The sequence below is a fragment of the Lepus europaeus genome, chromosome 22 (genome assembly GCF_033115175.1).
Source record: "Lepus europaeus isolate LE1 chromosome 22, mLepTim1.pri, whole genome shotgun sequence".
Classification (NCBI taxonomy): domain Eukaryota; kingdom Metazoa; phylum Chordata; class Mammalia; order Lagomorpha; family Leporidae; genus Lepus; species Lepus europaeus.
Window position 1 is genome coordinate 20,682,894 of NC_084848.1, and position 17,427 is coordinate 20,700,320.

General features: G+C 38.1%; 1 protein-coding gene across 11 annotated transcripts in view; it reads left to right on the forward strand.

Moving 5' to 3' along the window:
• The window catches only part of CEP128 (centrosomal protein 128), a 620,584-nt gene that overhangs the window by 38,073 nt on the left and 565,084 nt on the right, over positions 1–17,427 (forward strand). For 6 of the 11 annotated variants that reach the window (XR_009864818.1, XM_062181526.1, XM_062181524.1 and 3 more), the window contains 5 exons: positions 8,239–8,365; positions 8,548–8,682; positions 9,771–9,889; positions 12,976–13,067; positions 17,109–17,181. Coding sequence is in view for 10 of the 11 variants with exons in the window: in XM_062181526.1 (XP_062037510.1) it covers positions 8,239–8,365; positions 8,548–8,682; positions 9,771–9,889; positions 12,976–13,067; positions 17,109–17,181 (546 nt within the window). In the remaining variant the exon portion in view is untranslated. Of the gene's footprint in view, positions 1–8,238; positions 8,366–8,547; positions 8,683–9,770; positions 9,890–12,975; positions 13,068–16,455; positions 16,551–17,108; positions 17,182–17,427 lie in introns of those variants that run through there. The other 5 variants (XM_062181527.1, XM_062181530.1, XM_062181528.1 and 2 more) reach the window with 5 other exon arrangements.

Below are 17,427 nucleotides of genomic sequence, written 5' to 3' on the forward strand. Positions count from 1 at the left end.
GTTATAGGTACTCAGTACAACTTACTTTTTTTTCTTACAATTCATTAGGCCTGACTTGATTTGCATGTATGCATCACTGTTGATATAAATAATATTATTTGTTGAACTCACAGTAATAGGTCTATCTAATTATATTGACCTCAGAGTATATGATAAATTAGGCCACATACATAATAATGTTTCCAGCCCCTTATATTTGTGAGTATAGTATATGCATTTTTTCTTTTAAACTTATTCATGTCTTTATTTCAGAGGTAGGGAGACAGAGAGCTCCGATCTGATCTGCTGATTCACTCCCCATATGCCTGTAAGAGCCTGAGATGGGGGTGAAACCTGGAGCTTGGAATTCAATCCAGTTCTCCCATGTAAATGGCAGGAATTCAATTACTTGAGCCATCGTTGCTGTCCCCCAGGGTCTGCATTGGCAGGAGGCTAGAGTTAGGAACTTGAGGTAGACACCCCACCCAGGTACTCCAGTGCAGGGTGTGACTGTCATAACTGGTATCTTCAGTGATAGGACACCCTGGGAGTACAGTATATGTTACCTGTATACCTAACCTGCACTAATGCACTGCTGGTAAAAGTTCCTTCCACTCTCCATGACTGCTCAGTTATTGACATTTGAAATATACGGAAATATTAAAAATCTTGCATTGTAGTTATGTTTTTAAAAAATTTATTTATTTGAAATGCAAAGTTAGAGAGTGAGAGAGACACCTTCCATCCACTGGTTTACTCTCCAGATGGCCTCAAGGAATGGGGCTGGGCCAGGCCAAAACCAGGAGCTACATTCAAGTGTCCCTGTGGGTACAGGGATCCAAGCACTTGGGCCATTTTCTGTTGCTTTCCCTGCTATATCAAATGCTGGCCCATAGAATACCATTAAAGTAAAAGTTACATAAATAGAAACAGCATATTACTTGAGAGGAAATTTCTAAATTTCAGAAATATGATTATGGGCTTAAATTTCTTTAAACTAGTTATAGAGATCTAAGGCACAGCAGTGGAAACTAGTGATCTCTTGATAAATAAAAAGTAGCAGCAGCCATTTAATCCATCAATGGTGGCACTAGAATGGTATACAAACCATAAATTTGCATTCATTCTCCTTATTTAAACAGTAAAAGTAGATAGAATGAAGGAACCAAAAATACTGACAAAATTACCTCTGTAACCAATCTATTTGGCAGTCTGCTGTGAGATCCACCTTTGCATTCTGTAGAAAGAGGCAGAGAGAGAAAGCCAAGCATAAAGTACTTACATATTAAAGTGCCCAGGAATGACTGTATTATTCTGGAGGACAGATTTATTTTTAAAGATTTATTTATTGATTTAAAAGGCAGAGTTTCAAAGAGGCAGAGTCAGAGAGAGAGAGAGAGGGAGAGGAAGGGGGAGAGGGAGAGGGAGAGAGAGAGAGAGAGAGTCAGAGAGTCTTCTATCTGCTGGTTCACTCCCTAAATGGCTGCAATAGCTGGAGCTAGGCCAATCCGAAGCCAGGAGCCAGAAGCTTCTTCCAAGTCTCTGATGTAGGTGGAGGGGCCCAAGCGCTTGAGCCATCTTCTGCTTTCCCAGGCCACAGCAGAGAGCTGGATCAGAAGTGGAGCAGCCAGGACTCGAACCGGTGTTCATATGGGATGCTGGCACTGCAGGCAGCAGCTTTACCCGCTATGCCACAGTTCCGGCCCCCTGAACAGAATTTTTAAGATGACTTCTTTTCTGCCTCTAGTTGTATGCCCTGAAATTGCCAACCTACCATAAGGTTTGTTTATTGAAATACTTAACATTTTATGTTGACATTATAGATATAGTTAAACCTACAGTATAAACTTCTTCATGGTCACTAATGCTGTATGTATTATGAACGTTTGCTAAATAATGATTCTTTAATGTTACCTGAAAGCAAAACTGAATGGTTAGATAAAAGATTTTGATGTTTCCAGTTTCTGCTCAACTGTACAGCTAAGTGAATGCAATTATCTGTACATGACCAAATTTTCGCATGTAATCTGTATTGTGTTATGGTATGTATTTTCTTCGTATGAAAATAAAGGAGGCGATGTTGTGGTGTAGAGGGTTAAGCCTCCATCTGTGACATCATATTCCAAATGGTTACTGGTTCGGTTGCCGGCTGCTCTTGCTTCTGACCCATTTCCCTGCTAATGGCCTGGGAAAAGCAGCAGAACATGGCCTGTTTGGACCCCTGCCAACAAGGTGGGAAACCTGGATGAAGCTGCTAGTTCCCACATAGAAGACCAGGATGAAGCTCCTGGCTCCTGGCTTTGGCCTGGTCCAGCATTGGCCATTGTAGTCATCTGGGGAGTGAACTAGCAGATGGAACATCTATCTGTCTCTGTGTAACTCTGACTTTCAAATAATTAGTTAAGTAAATTTAAAAAAAAAAAACCTACTCAAAAGTGTTTGAGGAAACCAAATGGAATTTTTAAATGGTTTCCAGAATTCAGGGCTACTTTTAAATCACAACATCTAGGGGCCAGTGCTGTGGCACAGTGAGGTAAGCCCTGGCCAGCAATGCCTATATACCATATGGGCACCAGTTTGAGTCCTGGCTATTCCACTTCTGATCCAGATCCCTGCTAATGTGCCTGGGAAAGCAGCAGAGGATGACCCAAGTCCTTGGGCCCCTCTATCCCATGTGGGAGACTTGGAGAAGCTCCTGGCTCCTGGTTTCAGATCGGCTCAGCTCTAGCTGTTGCATCCATTTAGGGAGTGAGCCAGTGGATGGAAGACCTCTCTCTCTCTCCCACTGTGTCTCTACCTTTCCCTGTAACTAGGTATTTCAAATAAATAAAGAATCTTAAAAAAATAGATTACAGCATCTAGGTTTTTTTTTTTTTTTACAAGATTATGCTTTTTTTAAAATTTAAGTTGTGTTTTTCATTTGTGAGAAGCTAATTTAGTGAATATTTCATAGTGACTTTGTTTATATGTAAGTAATCACTGGATATGGTTTATTTTTATTATGGTCTCTTTCTGGAAGTAATTTAACACATTTTTCAGGAATATCCTAATGAATAATTTTAATGTGATTTTTTTCCTCTCCTCAAATAAGCTTACCTCAAGGATGACTTTAGTTTTGTTGAGAATTTCAATATGTGAAACACTGATTTTCAGTGGAAAAGTTTCTGATACTGTGTATTGGTGAAGGAAGTTTGTGTATGTATTTATTGCTTATTTTTAATTTTACCTTTATTGCAACCGAATTATATAAAGTGATTGATTTGTTAGTTTTCTTGATACTTTTTGTGCAGGTAAATCCTAGATTCATACTTGTTTATTATTGCTTGGGAACTTCCTAGGGACTGGCTAGGAAGCTGATGCTTATGAACTTTAGAAAGTCATTGTTAAAAAATCATAAAACTTGCTATTTGTCATTATATTGCAATGAAGCTGAAGAAAAAACAAAATTCCACTTCCAGGTAAGATCTGGTTAGCTCACTCTTGCACTTAAAGGGGCTATAAAACCTCTAGCAAAAGCATAGAGCAGCTATTTAAGGACTCTATAAAGTAAGTGCAGACAGTCCTTGTCCCATGGTTTTGATGTGCGTGACATTCATTACTTTAGTTGAATAACGCTTATCCTTAAGCAATACAGTTCAAATTTCAGTTACCATGATGTAATTACTGTAAGTAACTGCACAGACCACAAATGTTGCTGCTAGTTCTTCAGACCACACGTTAATATGTTAATCACACTGTACCTCTTTTGCAGGCTTTTGATGATTGGTTACAGTGAAATGTGCAATTTGTTACCTCCTTTCTTCCCAATGATAAATTCACATATTACTTATAAAACAGTGACTTAGTTTCAGCAAAATAGCATCATCTCTCATAGAAAATTAACATTAAGGGGCCTGCATTGTGGCACAGTGGATAAAGCTGCCATTGGTGACCTTTGACATCTTTATGGGTGCTGGTTCTTGTCCTTGCTGCTCCACTTCTGATCCAGCTCCCTGCTAATGGCCTCCCACTTGGGAGACCCAGATGAAGTTCCTGGCTTCAGCCCGGCCGTTGTAGCCATTTGAAGAGTGAAGCAGCAGATGGAAGATTCTGTCTCTCTTTCTCTCTGTAACTCTGACTTTGAATTTTTTTTTTCTTTTGTGGTAGGGAATGTCTGTATGCATGTGTGTCTGTAAAATTAATTTTAACTAACTTTTAGTTATAGTTTAGGATTTGTTAGCAAATAAGCCCCCATAAAAAGGATGCCTACAAGTGCTGCCTTTGGCATTGACAGATGAAGTTATTCTGGATCAACTTTCTTACTGAGAGCAAGTAGAAAGGAAGAATAATATACAAAATACTATTATGAACACATCAGGGAACTACTAAGGCGGCAAGGAATTTTGTAGACAGGATATGTCAAGAAAAGGAAATCCAGAAGGATAAGCCCTGTTTTTGGTACTTTTTTCCTCTATCAAGATAGTAGCTGATTCCAGAAGAGGTGGCTTAGAAGCAGACTTGGATCAGAGCTGTGTTTGAAGTCCAGAGACAAGGAGGACTGAGACTGGAGTTCAGGAACTCTCCAGCTTTCAGCTGAGACCCAGAGGATGACAGTCACTGAGAAATGATGAATTGAAAATAGGAGAAACAGTAAAATGAAAATAGACCTATCCTCAAAGGAAGAGAAGTCCATCTTTGAATATCTCAGTTCTTAACTAGTTGAGGTTATGTGGGATTGGTAGGGCCTCTAGCCAGAAGCAAAATCAAATCCCTTCTGAAGGAAGATGTCGTCCACCAGAGTTTTAAATTACCTTTGCAGCTTTCAATTCAATGTCTGTCTATGAGAAATGTTTGGGCATAAGAGAATACAAAACGTGACTGAGAGGGGAAAAGCAGACAATAAAAACATGTGGGAACACAAAGTAGATGTGAATAACATGTTCAAGAAGCTAAAGATAAGATTGAGAATTTTGGTGAGGAGTTCAAAACTAAATAGAATTTTCAAAACTGAAAAATAATATAAATGGGTGGAAATATTTAGCTGAGCATGTAAGAGGCCAGGTATGACACCCGTGTTCCAAGTCAGAGCAGTTGGGTTAGATACCTGGCTCTGGCTCCTGAATCCAGCTTCCTGCGAATGTGCACCTTGGGAGGCAGCAGGTAACAGCTCAAGTAGTTGGGTTCCTGCCATCTATTGGGGAGAACTTGATTGAGATCCTGGTTTGGTTCTGTACCAGCTTTGAGTGTTGTGGGTATTCGGGGATGTGTACCACCAGGTGGGAGCTTGTTCTCTTTTTAGTGCTCAAATAAATAGATCAAGGATGCCAAGGAAACTGCAAATGGGACTCAAATTTTGATAGATTTATAGCAAGATAATTTTTAAAAAATTTTATTGACCGTACAAGAGACTTTTTTTTTGTAAAGATTTTTTTATTTACTTGAATTTCGGAGAGTTACACAGAGAAGGAGAGGCAGAGACAGAGAGGGTGGGAGGAGATGTTCACCCACTGGTTCATTCCCCAGCTGGCCGCAACAGCCAGAGCTGTGCTGATCTGAAGCCAGGAACCAGGAGTCTCCTCTGAGTCTATCACATGGGTGCAGGGGCCCAAGGACTTGGGCCATCTTCTACTGCTTTCCCATGCCATAGCAGAGAGCTGGATCGGAAGTGGAGCAGCTAGGACTTGAACCTGTGCCCATATGGGATGCTGGCATTGCAGGCAGCAGCTTTACCTGCTACACCACAGCACCAGCCCTGCGAGATAATTTTTAAGTTGATAATTTTGTATGGCCTGTGAATGATGTTATAAATATCCATATGACCTTTGGCAGAAAAAAGATTCCTACTCCTGAAATAGGTGATAGTAAATTGTAATCTACCCACCGTAGGTGGATATACAATAGCTTGTGTGTAGTTGAGAAAATAATTAATGAGTTCAAAGATAGGCCAGCATAAGATATTCAAAAAGAACGGAAGAGTGAAAAATAGAGAAAATGTAGGACATAAAGGATTTGGTAAAATGGAGTAAATTAACTGCAATTAGATTTTCAGTGGGGAGGGGGAGAGAAAATAGTGCAGAAACATATGGTTGAAGGAATGATGATGGCTGAGAATTTACAATAGGTGAAAGATACCAACCTATATATTCTATGATTTTTTTTTTTTTTGATAGGCAGAGTGGACAGAGAGAGAGACAGAGAGAAAGGTCCTCCTTTACCATTGGTTCACCCTCCAATAGCTGCCGCAGCAGGCGCACCGCGCTGATCCGAAGCCAGGAGCCAGGTGCTTCTCCTGGTCTCCCATGCATATGCAGGGCCCAAGGACCTGGGCCATCCTCCACTGCACTCCCAGGCCACAGCAGAGAGCTGGCCTGGAAGAGGGGCAACCGGGACAGAATCTGGCACCCCAACTGGGACTAGAACCCAGTGTGCCGGCGCCGCAGGCGGAGGATTAGCCTATTGAGCCATGGCGCCAGCCTATATTCTATGATTTCTTTGGGTCACAAATGGGATAAACACAAATTAAACTACATAATTTATCATACTGAAGCTGCGGGCAAAGAGTAACACATAAAACAAGTGACAATCTAAAAAAGGCAAATTACCTTCAAAAGAGGAGCAATGGAAGGAAATGACAGCTGACTTTGGTTTCAGAAGCAAACTGAAATTAGTCTTAGTTTGAAAGCTGGGAATATTTTAGGAAAAGTTAAGAGAGCTTATTTTATATTTTTGTTTCGTCAGTATTTCCTGCGATCTACAGTCACTTTACATTTATAGACCTTTCTTCATGTTTACAATTAGCTATAAGCTCATTAGTTTTCATGTGGTTTAATTTTATTCTGACCATTTTGTTATAAATAGTTGCTGTACTGCCTTGGGTTCACTAGATAAAACTTCTGGTCTACTTACATCATTTTATTCATATGTAAATTACCTTCAAGTTAAATCTTGCTTCTCCTGGTTGGTTCTCAACTGTGTGTTTCTGCAGATTCATAGACTAGGTCCTACAGCTATTGAATAATTAGGACGCTGTTGCACATATCTTAACCTTGGGAAGCAGAGGACAGAAGGATGTGAAAATATTAGCCTTTAAATTTTTTTTTTTTTTTTTTTTTTTTTAGCAGAGATGAGAGCAACAAAAGAGGTAGATTCTTGAAATTCTAACTCTAACACTTTTAATCCAGATTGTTTTGGCTTTGGTTCTGTAGAACAGCTAAATCCAAATAGCTAAAATGAAAAAGGATTTACTTCATTTGGGATTCATATTTTCTTTCATCTGTTTGCCTATTAGCTGAGACTGCTTTATTTCTGCACATTTCCCAAGGTACACTAGCATGTTATCTTTATAAATGATGTTTTTCCTTTTAACCCTTGGCTGAATTTAGGCAACTCTGTCTTTATCAATTGTTTTGTTTTGACTTTAATTTTAACAGTTGTGGATAACTTGTTGTATGGATCAATGCATTAATTTTTCAGTAATTATTTTTTCTCATTCCTGCATAAAACTTAGACCTAAAGCTCTTAGCAATTCAGAGTCTGTGGATTTTCCCATATTTACTCTTTGTTCCCTTGGATTTTAGTTGAATCCTCATCTTAGATCTCTAACTTTAAGCTCTCTATGTTATTCCCTATATTTAATGTATTTTTTATTGAAGGCAGCTCCTTAGGTTTAAAAAGGTGTTTTCTTTTGTCTCCTGCTGTCTGACTTCCTAAAATCAGACGGGATGGTTTAGAAAATTGTACTCTGTAGTAAATATTGGCAGACTGATAGTCTGACAGTATATATCTGGCTCCAGTTTTCTGGGATGATCAAAGTAGTATTCTGATACAGAGCTAGGCAGTGTACATTCTTTCAGCAGCAGTGACAGCTGTTCAGTTTCCTGCTTGTTGCATACCTGGGATTTCTGAGGGAATGTTTAAGAGCAAGCAAGGCTGTCTCTTGCTTTCAGAAGTGTTGATTTTGTTTCTCTGTGTGGGTGGTGCATCCATTAGACGTTTCAGTCTGGTTTCATAAGCCCTTAGATAGTAGTTAGCTTTACCAAATTCTGACAGTAGAAATATGGGGTAGGTAGTAACAGATGCTATCGAAACCTGATGATAGCATTAGTTCTTAAAATATTTGTGTGCACTGTTTTGAGATTTTCTAACATAGTTCAGAATTTTCTCTAAGTTTTCTTTGGGAAGCCAGATATTTCAGAAGTAGCCTTTAAAATATGTAGTCAATTTATATTTGGAAGTTTTTAAAAAAGAATAACTCTCCCTTCATTATGTTCTTGAATTTAGTTAAAAGAAAGCTTGGAACATTCAGTAGGTCAACTACGGAGTCAGCGTTTATTGAGAAACTCAGGAGCAAGAAGTATTTCTGTTACAAGTCTGAGTGCCAGTGACTTTGATGGTGACACTGTGACAGGTAAACTCTTCAAATGTTCTGAAAAGCCTTTTTCATTTTAAAGGTATTTCTGAAGTACATGTTGAATACATATTTAGTCACTGGAGAAATACAGCCATACAGAACATCATTTGGATTAGGTGTTAGAATATGCTTTCTTTTCTTTTTTTTTTTTTTTAAGATTTTATTTATTTATTTGACAGGAAGAGTTACAGACAGTGAGAGACAGAGAGAAAGGTCTTCCTTCCGTTGGTTCACGCCTCAGATGGCCACAGTGGCCGGAGCTGCGCCGATCCGAAGCCAGGAACAAGATGCCTCTTCCTGGTCTCCCCATGCAGGTGTGGGGGCCCAAGTACTTGAGCCATCTTCCATTGCTATCCCAAGCCATAGCAGTGAGCTGGACTGGAAGAGGAGCAACCGGGTCTAGAACTGGTGCCCATATGGGATGCTGGCGCTGCAGGCGGAGGATTAACCTAGTGTGCCACGATGCTGGCCCCAAAATATGCTTTCTTTAAAGATTTTGTAGTACATAGTTTGAAATATATTAAGGGATCTTTGAATTTTTTTTTTAAAGGTTTATTTCTTTGAAAAACAGAGTTAGAGAGAGAGAGAGAGACAGAGAGAGACAGAGAGAGACCTTCCATCTACTGATTCACTCCCCAAATGGCCACAATGACCATGGCTGGGCCAGATTGAAGCCAAGAGTTTCTTCCTGCTGTCCTGTTGTGGATGCAGGGACCCAAGCATTTGAGCAGTTTTCTGCTGCTTTCTCAGGCACATTAGCAGGAAGCTGGATTGAATTGGAGCAGCTGGGAATTGGAACTGGCTTTACCTGCTACCGGGACGAACTGGGCTGGCTTTATCTGCTACCTTACAATGCGAGCCCCTGTTTTAATCTTCAGTTCTATTTTTCTCAGTCTTTGTAGACTACCTACAAATAATTAATCATACTTAAAGCTTTCTATTGCTGTTAATCATGATAATCATGATTAAAAATTGGACATGGCCATCTGATCTTTTTATGTAGTTTGCTTTTATGTATTTTTGTATACTGATCAGATTTTAGATTTTATATTTGAAAAATTCTGTTTTATTAGTATTGTATTTTAGAGATTCATGAAAGTTTTTGTTTATTAATTTATGTATAAGGAAATATTTTGTTGCTTTTTTGGAAAGTATAGCAAAGCTGAGCTTTCGGAATGTTCTATTTCCAGACTCTTTCTTTTTTTTCATTTTTATCTGCTTAAAGACCAAGGTCTCTACCAATTTTGTGGAACTTTATGGCCACAGCAAGATACTTAGGAAATAGTCTGGGTTAAGTGCATGTGTGAATAACCATGTCTGGTATACATTTACTCAGGGACATTTTAGATTGTTTTTTCTCATGCAGTGTTTTAATCCTCTTCTTTTTCTTTCAATTTTAAAGAAAGCCACCACATTCCACCTACCTCACCTCTCAAGGACTATGGGGATTCCCAGGGCATTAAACGAATTAGGTCCAAAACTGGTGTCCGGTTTGTTCAGGAGGCTGAAGATGTGGCCCAGGTATCTTGTGCCATTCAGTGATTTGTGTGCAGAATTTCCGTATATTTCTGTATAAATTATTAATGCTTGAGCTTTATGGCTGTAGTTTAGCCAAGAGTTTGGTCATTAGTCACTTTGTTCTGGTCTTTTTTTTTTTTTCTTTTTAAGCGAGTAAACTTTTTTTCTTTAAATATGTGAATTGTTACCGTACATTATTTTCAAATTTTGTTATGGAGAATTATATTTTGCAAAACATTTAACAGTGAGTTTAATTTGCCATGATTTGTTTCCTTCCTTGTTCAGGTGGTTCACTCTTCTCTAAGCCCAGTTAGGTCAGCTGCTTTCTCTTTTGCTAAGTTTGGTTTGGCATGAACAAGTTCGTCCTTGTGTAGTTGACCTCTTGTTTTTTACACCATTGGTTTTTTACTGATCCTTGAAATCATTGAATGGAACCATGTACATTAAGCAAGACGTTTCATACTAAAGTGTTTGTTTTATGTATATATTTTTTTCCTGCTTCTTTGAAATTCTCCACAGAGCCGAAAGGATTCCTTTTATTATCTTAGGTAGCTAGATTAATTAGAAGAGGCCTAGAGGAAGTTTCTGATTCTTAGATTTTTGTTTTGATAATTTTAGGATTGGGTCTCAAAGTTTATCTGAAATCCAGTGCATTAGAAAATGCCTTATACATTTTTCCTTGTCTGTGTTATTTTTTGATAAATGGAACTTGCTAGCCATGGGCTGTATTATTAAACCTAGAGCAGAGAAGATTATCTTACCATCACTCATTTACTTTTTCATTCTTTTTATTTAGTGCCTCTATTGTTGGGACAGTGCTTATGCTTGGAGATGATGAGCAAAATCCTTGCCTTTTCAGTGAGTTTATAAGCTGGATGGGGAGTTAGATATTAATCAAATAAGTACATAAATACACAGTTATGAACTGAGATGCATGCTATAATGAAAAGAAGCGTAGGACCATGGGAGTGTACAGTTGAGGGACCTGCCCAGGCTTTCCTGAAGAAAGACTGAGCTGAGGTCTCAAAGTACAGTGAGAGTCTTTCTACTAGAATAAAAACCTTGGCAGGAGGGAAGATAGCAGCCGTGAGCAGTTTAAAGAAGGCTATAGGGCTAAGGAAGCATGAAGAGATGAGATCATGGAGAGCCTTAAAAGGGGCTGGCAGAAGTATTCTGAAACGATCACTCTGGCTCTAGTGTAGAAAGTAGAATAAATGTGGGCATATTAATTAGGATATTGATCTACTATGGGTGTGAATTGATGGTCACTTGGAGTAGGATAATTGGAGTCAGATAAAAAGGGGTAGGTTTAAAAGCTGTTGAGTGGATTAAGTTGAATGTTCTTAAAGGCCAGATAGCCATATGGTGGGAATGAGTGGAAAGGAAGTGTGGAGGATGAGTCCTAGGATTCTGGTTTGTAAAACATGAAAAACATCCTGTTGATCTCCTATACTACCTACACTTTTTTATTTCTGTTGCTCTTCATTTTAAGTCCTTTTCCTTAAGATTGCCCCTAGCTGTACTTGATTGTATATTTTCTTAATGCCCCAGTGAAAATTTGTGTGTGTTTTAAACCCATCAGTCTTTCATGTTAGATTGTGAGCTGTTTGTTTCCCAGCATGGTAGCTGGCATTGATTAGTTGTTCCATGTGCTTTTATTGAAATGAATAGATTGGTTGTTCTTGCAAGTATGTATAAACTTAAAATGTTTTATTATAAATTATAGCTTATGCATACATATACAGTATTTCTATATACAGTTAAAGGTACAATAATTATATGGTATACAAGGTGCCTACCACCCAGGCCAAGAAATACAGCATTATTATTCTCTGAAGCACCTGTGTTCCTTCTTTCCCTCGGGGTGTCCACTAACCTAGCTTTTATTTTTATCATTCTTTTTTTTTTTAAGTCATTTTTACTACTTACATTTTATTTATTGCCTAGCTTTAAACTTAATATAAATGAATTGCTACTGATGCTGTTTTTTTAAAATTTACTTTTTCATTTGGTGTTATATTTTTGACATTCCCCCTTGGCTAATGTAGGTAGATTTGATTGTTTAACTCCCGTGCTGTAGAATACTCCACTGGAAAAATATGTCACAGTTTATTTATCTCTGTTCCATTGTAAATGGACTTTTGGCTTGTTTTTAGTGTTTTCATGATGAATAATGTGGCTTCATACTTTCTTGTATGTGATTCCCGGTGTTTGTGGGGAGGGATTTCCCAGTAGCAGGAGTTGGCAAAGGAGAGCATGTGGGCTGATAAAGTAAAGTTGTGTTAAAATACAGCCATGTTCATTGGTGTATGGCAGCTTTTGCAGCATGGTTGCCAGACTTGAGTAATTGTGACAGAGATGATATAGGTGCCTGACATATTTGTTACTGGGGCATTTACAGAAAAAGTTTGTTCACGCTTTCTTGAGGGTATGTACAAGGTATAAAATTACTCTGTTATAGAGAGAGTGATGATTAATGTTTATACATGTAGGTGTGTAAGAAACACTTTTCTTTGCAAAACAAATTTCTTTCTGAATAGGCAATTTTTAAAAGATTTATTCATTTATTTGAAAGGTAGAGTTACATAGAGAAAGGTAGACTTACACACATACACACACAGAGAGAGAGAGGGAGCGTGAGAGAGAGAGAGAGAGAGAGAGAGAGAGAGATGGGGAGAGACACAGAGAAAGGTTTTCCATCTGCTAGTTCACTCCCTAAATGGCTGCAATGGGCCAGGGCTGGGCAAGGCTGAAGACAAGAGCCAAGAGTCTCTTTTGGGTCTCCCACATGGGTGCAGGAGCCCAAGCACTTGGATTATCCTCCACTGCTTTCCCAGGCTCACCAGCAGGGAGCTGAATGAGAAGAGAGCATCAGGGACTCAAACTGGCACTCATAAGGAATACTGGAGCCGCAGGAGGAGGCTCTACCTGCTATGCCACAACATCAGCCTCCACTGTTTTATTCTTTCTTAATAACTTTATATAACTTGCTTGTATTGCAAAGAACAAGATCTTATTCTCAACCTAAGTGGATCTTTGGAAGAATGTAGCAAAATCTTAAATGAGTCATTGTGTTTTGTCTTTGGTAGCTTCATGCTTTTCATCAGTCCCTCCGAGACCTCAGCAGTGAACAGATTCGCCTTGGAGAGGATTTCAACAGGGAACTTTCCAGAAGAAGCCGGTAAAAGTAGAATATGGTTTTCATGGGAGGTGTGAGTTAATAGACAAATAAATTAGCTCCTGTAATTGACATATCTACATAGATTTAAGACATAGTGCTGTGTTTTCATGCAAGTGTCTTAAAAGTGATTAACAATTCAAAACACCTTGATTTTAGAGTATCATTCAACATTAGAGAAATTAATTTAATATTTCTCAAATGTTTTTAATTAGTACAATAGAATGTTGATATTAGTAAAAAGATAACATTGTAGCAAAGAGGTTGATTTGCAAATGCATTGGAGAGAGGCAGAGTGAGTCAGAGGAGATTGGCTGAACTGACTGACTCCTGGGGTTGTAAGAAAAAAAGTATAATGTTGTGTTTGTCAGTGGACATGAACAATTTTAGAATCAGATATTTTAGGTTTTAGTTGTAATCATTGAAAATTACTGGTTAACATTTGCCCTGTCTTTGAAATTTTGTCGAATCTGGATAGCCGCTGGAACCATCACTTAATTTAAAACTTACTTGTGCTTTTCACTTTTATCCTCAGCAGTGGCAGGTGGATTTCTTTTAGAGGCCATAGTTTTCTAGTAACAAATATTTAACTTTTTTTTTTTTTTTTTGACAGGGAGAGTGGACAGTGAGAGAGAGAGACAGAGAGAAAGGTCTTCCTTTTTGCCATTGGTTCACCCTCCAATGGCTGCTGTGGACAGCGCATCTCGCTGATCCGAAGGCAGGAGCCAGGTGCTTCTCCTGGTCTCCCTTGCAGGTGCAGGGCCCAAGCACTTGGGCCATCCTCCACTGCCTTCCCGGGCCATAGCAGAGAGCTGGCCTGGAAGAGGGGCAACCGGGACAGAATCCGGTGCCCCGACCGGGACTAGAACCGGTGTGCCGGCGCCGCAAGGAGGAGGATTAGCCTGTTGAGCCGCGGCGCCGGCCAAATATTTAACTTCTTAAGAGTTAGAATTTTTATGCAGCAAAAATTAGGAAACAACAAAACTGAATTGAAATTCCGTTACCATGTTCATTTGCTAACTCTAGCTACTTAAATCATACCATTCATAAGTCTGTGTGCCGCAACAAAAAAGTGTCAGACTATAAAAGCTGCATCTATGAATCTGAATAATCTGAGTCTGCATAGCTTAGCTTCTGTTCAAGAGGAAGGCAGGAAAATTAGTAGTAACAGTAAAAGTTTCTGCTAATGTTATTACTAGTACCATTAGCTCATATTGTTGAGCACTTATTTCATCCCAGATGGTTTTAAATTTAATTATTGGAATAACCCTATTAGGTATTCATTTGTATTTTTTCCATTTCATGAATCAGGAAACAGTCACATAGGGATACAGTAACTCAGCTTACTAGAAAACAAATGAGAGGGTTGTAATAGAGTCAGAATTCAAATCTAGACAGTAAGGTCCCAAAGTCTCTGTTCTTTGCCACTTACAGTTTTCTGTGGTTCAGGATTATGTTCACATGTAGCTTATATCTTTAAAGAACTTAAATTCCTAAATTGTGAACTACACTGTTGAGCTATACTATTAATCTGTTAAACTGGTAGGATTTAATTTAATATTTAGTTTTATTAAAAATGCTAAAATTAACAAAATGACATCAACATTCTAATATAATGTGTTCTTAGTTTTGAATAGTTTTTATTATGTAACTTTTATACATTTAAAGGGAAGGTAATTTTAAGCCATAAGAACAGAAGTTTCAGGAAATAGTTGTCCTGTAAGAAGATGTAGGAGAAGTTGCTGGGATGATTTAGTTGATTGGTTTAAATGATCTTCTTAAAGTGCGCTGTTGAACTGGGACTCTTCTGATCTATTGGCTGGTACCATCTTGTAATAGTCTGTATGATCTAAAGGTATATGTGAGGCAGAGAAACTGTAACTTACAGTAGGAGTCAAAATTAAAATGTAAGAGATGACCTCATGTCATGACTGAGTAAAATTTTAGGAACCAATTCTGCTTTACTTTTCCACCAACTGTCAATTCATGTTTATAAAATATTGGGTAGGAACTTAGAAGGTTTAATTGGAATTTTTTATTTGATTTAGGATGGTTGATATTCTTGTTATGATATCAATTTTATGTTTTTGAAACATTACAAAAAGTACTTGATAATAAAAGAACACGGGAAAGCAAATTTTTCGAAGGATTAAATAAAATTTAATTCAGAACTCACATGCTTTGGATGCCATGTGGAGAACTGATTTGAGGAAAGTGAGTTAAGTCTATTGCAACAGCACATGTGAGCTGGTGATATCTTGACCAGGATTAGAACAAAAGGAAGAGAAAGAGAGAGAAAGAGACATGGATGGGTCATGTTTCCAGAAATGTGTTTGGAGGTCCAAAAGGTTGCACTTGGTAGAGGAATGGCTGAAGGAGAATAAACCAAGGATGACTCTCAGATTTCCCATTGGAGGAATTGGGTAGATGGTAATTCTTCTTGATATGTGGAAGTCTGTGCCAGGTGAGGTATAGCAGTTAAAAGTCTGGCCTTGGATCTGTTAGTTTTGAGATGCCTGTGAGATATTCAAATGGAAAGGTAAATATATAGCTAGATATTTACTCTGGAACTCAAAGGAAAAGCTGCTGTCTGAGATACATATTTAACAGTTCTCAGCCTGTGGAAGTGGTTTTTGGTACCAGGGAAATGGATGATACAAAGAGAAAAACTATAAGGAGAGTATCCAGGACAAGGCTGTGTACAAGGGAGTTTTGACATCTGGAAAGCTTACACACAGGGAGGAACTGGCCTAAGAAAGAACAGCTAGTGATATGTTGGAAATCCAGGAGAGCATGGAACTACAAAAGCCAAGGAAGAGGCAAAAATAAAGACATTTTCAGTGATTTAAAACTTTGAAAGTTTACTTTTTAAACATATTTCTTTCTGAAAAAAATACTTAAGGATATATATATAAGTAAAATAATACTGTAATTAAGGGAGAAGAAGATATAGATTATAAGAAATAGAAAAACAAACCTTCAAATTCTGTGAAAATAACACAGAATGATAGCCTTGTAACAGACTTAGGCAGCATTATGTATACTGTAAATTAGAGCAGGAAGATAAGTGTCCTTGAGAAAAATGTACAGTGAATGAAGAGGATTTTTCATAGATGATTCATCGAGAAGTTTGAGGGAAATATCAATGGGTATAAATAAGGCCCAAATAAGGCTGAATTAGGGAAAAACTCTAGAAAAAACAAAAGCAAACTTATTATTTCATCATTTGTGAGCTGATGAAAATGTGAGCTTGGTAGAATATGAGGAAAAAACCATCCATGTATATATACATAAAATTACATAGGTAACCAATGGAAGAACTAAAAATAGTAATAAATTTATCCAGAATTGGAAAGGAATGTGAATGCGTTAAATATTTCAAAATAGGTCAATAAAAAATGCATAGAGTTGAAGATGATGAAGGTAACCAGCAAAAGAATTAAGAACAAGAATGTCCATGGTTGCCAGTAGGCACTGCAACAAGAGGTAAGGAAGTGTGAGTGAGAAAGGCTTTTTCTTTTAAGTCTTTCTGTACTCTTTGTTTGTTATGTGTGTTACTCATTTGATGAGAAAAAGTGATAATGGGGTATAAGTTAGGAGGAAGTTTGTGTATCACACTCTGATCTAATTTGATTATGAATTGCAAGAATGAGAGTATGAGGTGAAGAATTTTGTCTTTCCTCTCCTTTTCCTTCCTTCTTTTCTTTCTTATAAATAGGAAATGGAGATAGTGCAGCATGCTTGTTGATTGAAGATTATGTTCCAGTACAGTGATTCTCAAAGTTTGATCCCTAAAATTACTGCATCATTATCACCTGGGATTGTGTAGAAATGCACATTCTTGGGCTTCATCCCAGATTTACTGCTTCAGAAATTTGGAGAATGGGTTCCAGTGATCTGTTTTAATAAGCCCTCTAGGTGTTTACATGTTTACATTTGAGAACATTGCAAAAGAGTGATATATAAGTGTTACATTGCAAATTTCATCAGCTCTGTGGATTTTTTCTGTTATCCAAGTTAAAATCATTTTCTTTATTTGCTTAGGTCAGATGCTGAAACAAAAAGGGTTTTGGAAGAATTGACTGAAAAACTTAATGAAGCCCAGAAACAAGAAGTGGTAAGAATTGTGTTTATAAAAAGTTGTATTTTGAATGGAGATGGTGGGAGGGTGTGGGGCTGGTTATTATCATGATGAAGCTTTTAGAGTTTAACCTTCTGGGGATGAATGTGTGTTTAAAAATATGTTCTTGGGGCTGGTGCCGTGGCTCACTTTGTTAACCCTCCACCTGTGGCGCTGGCATCCCATATGTGCGCCGGGTTCTCATCCCGGTTGCTCCTCTTCCAGTCCAGCTCTCTGCTATGG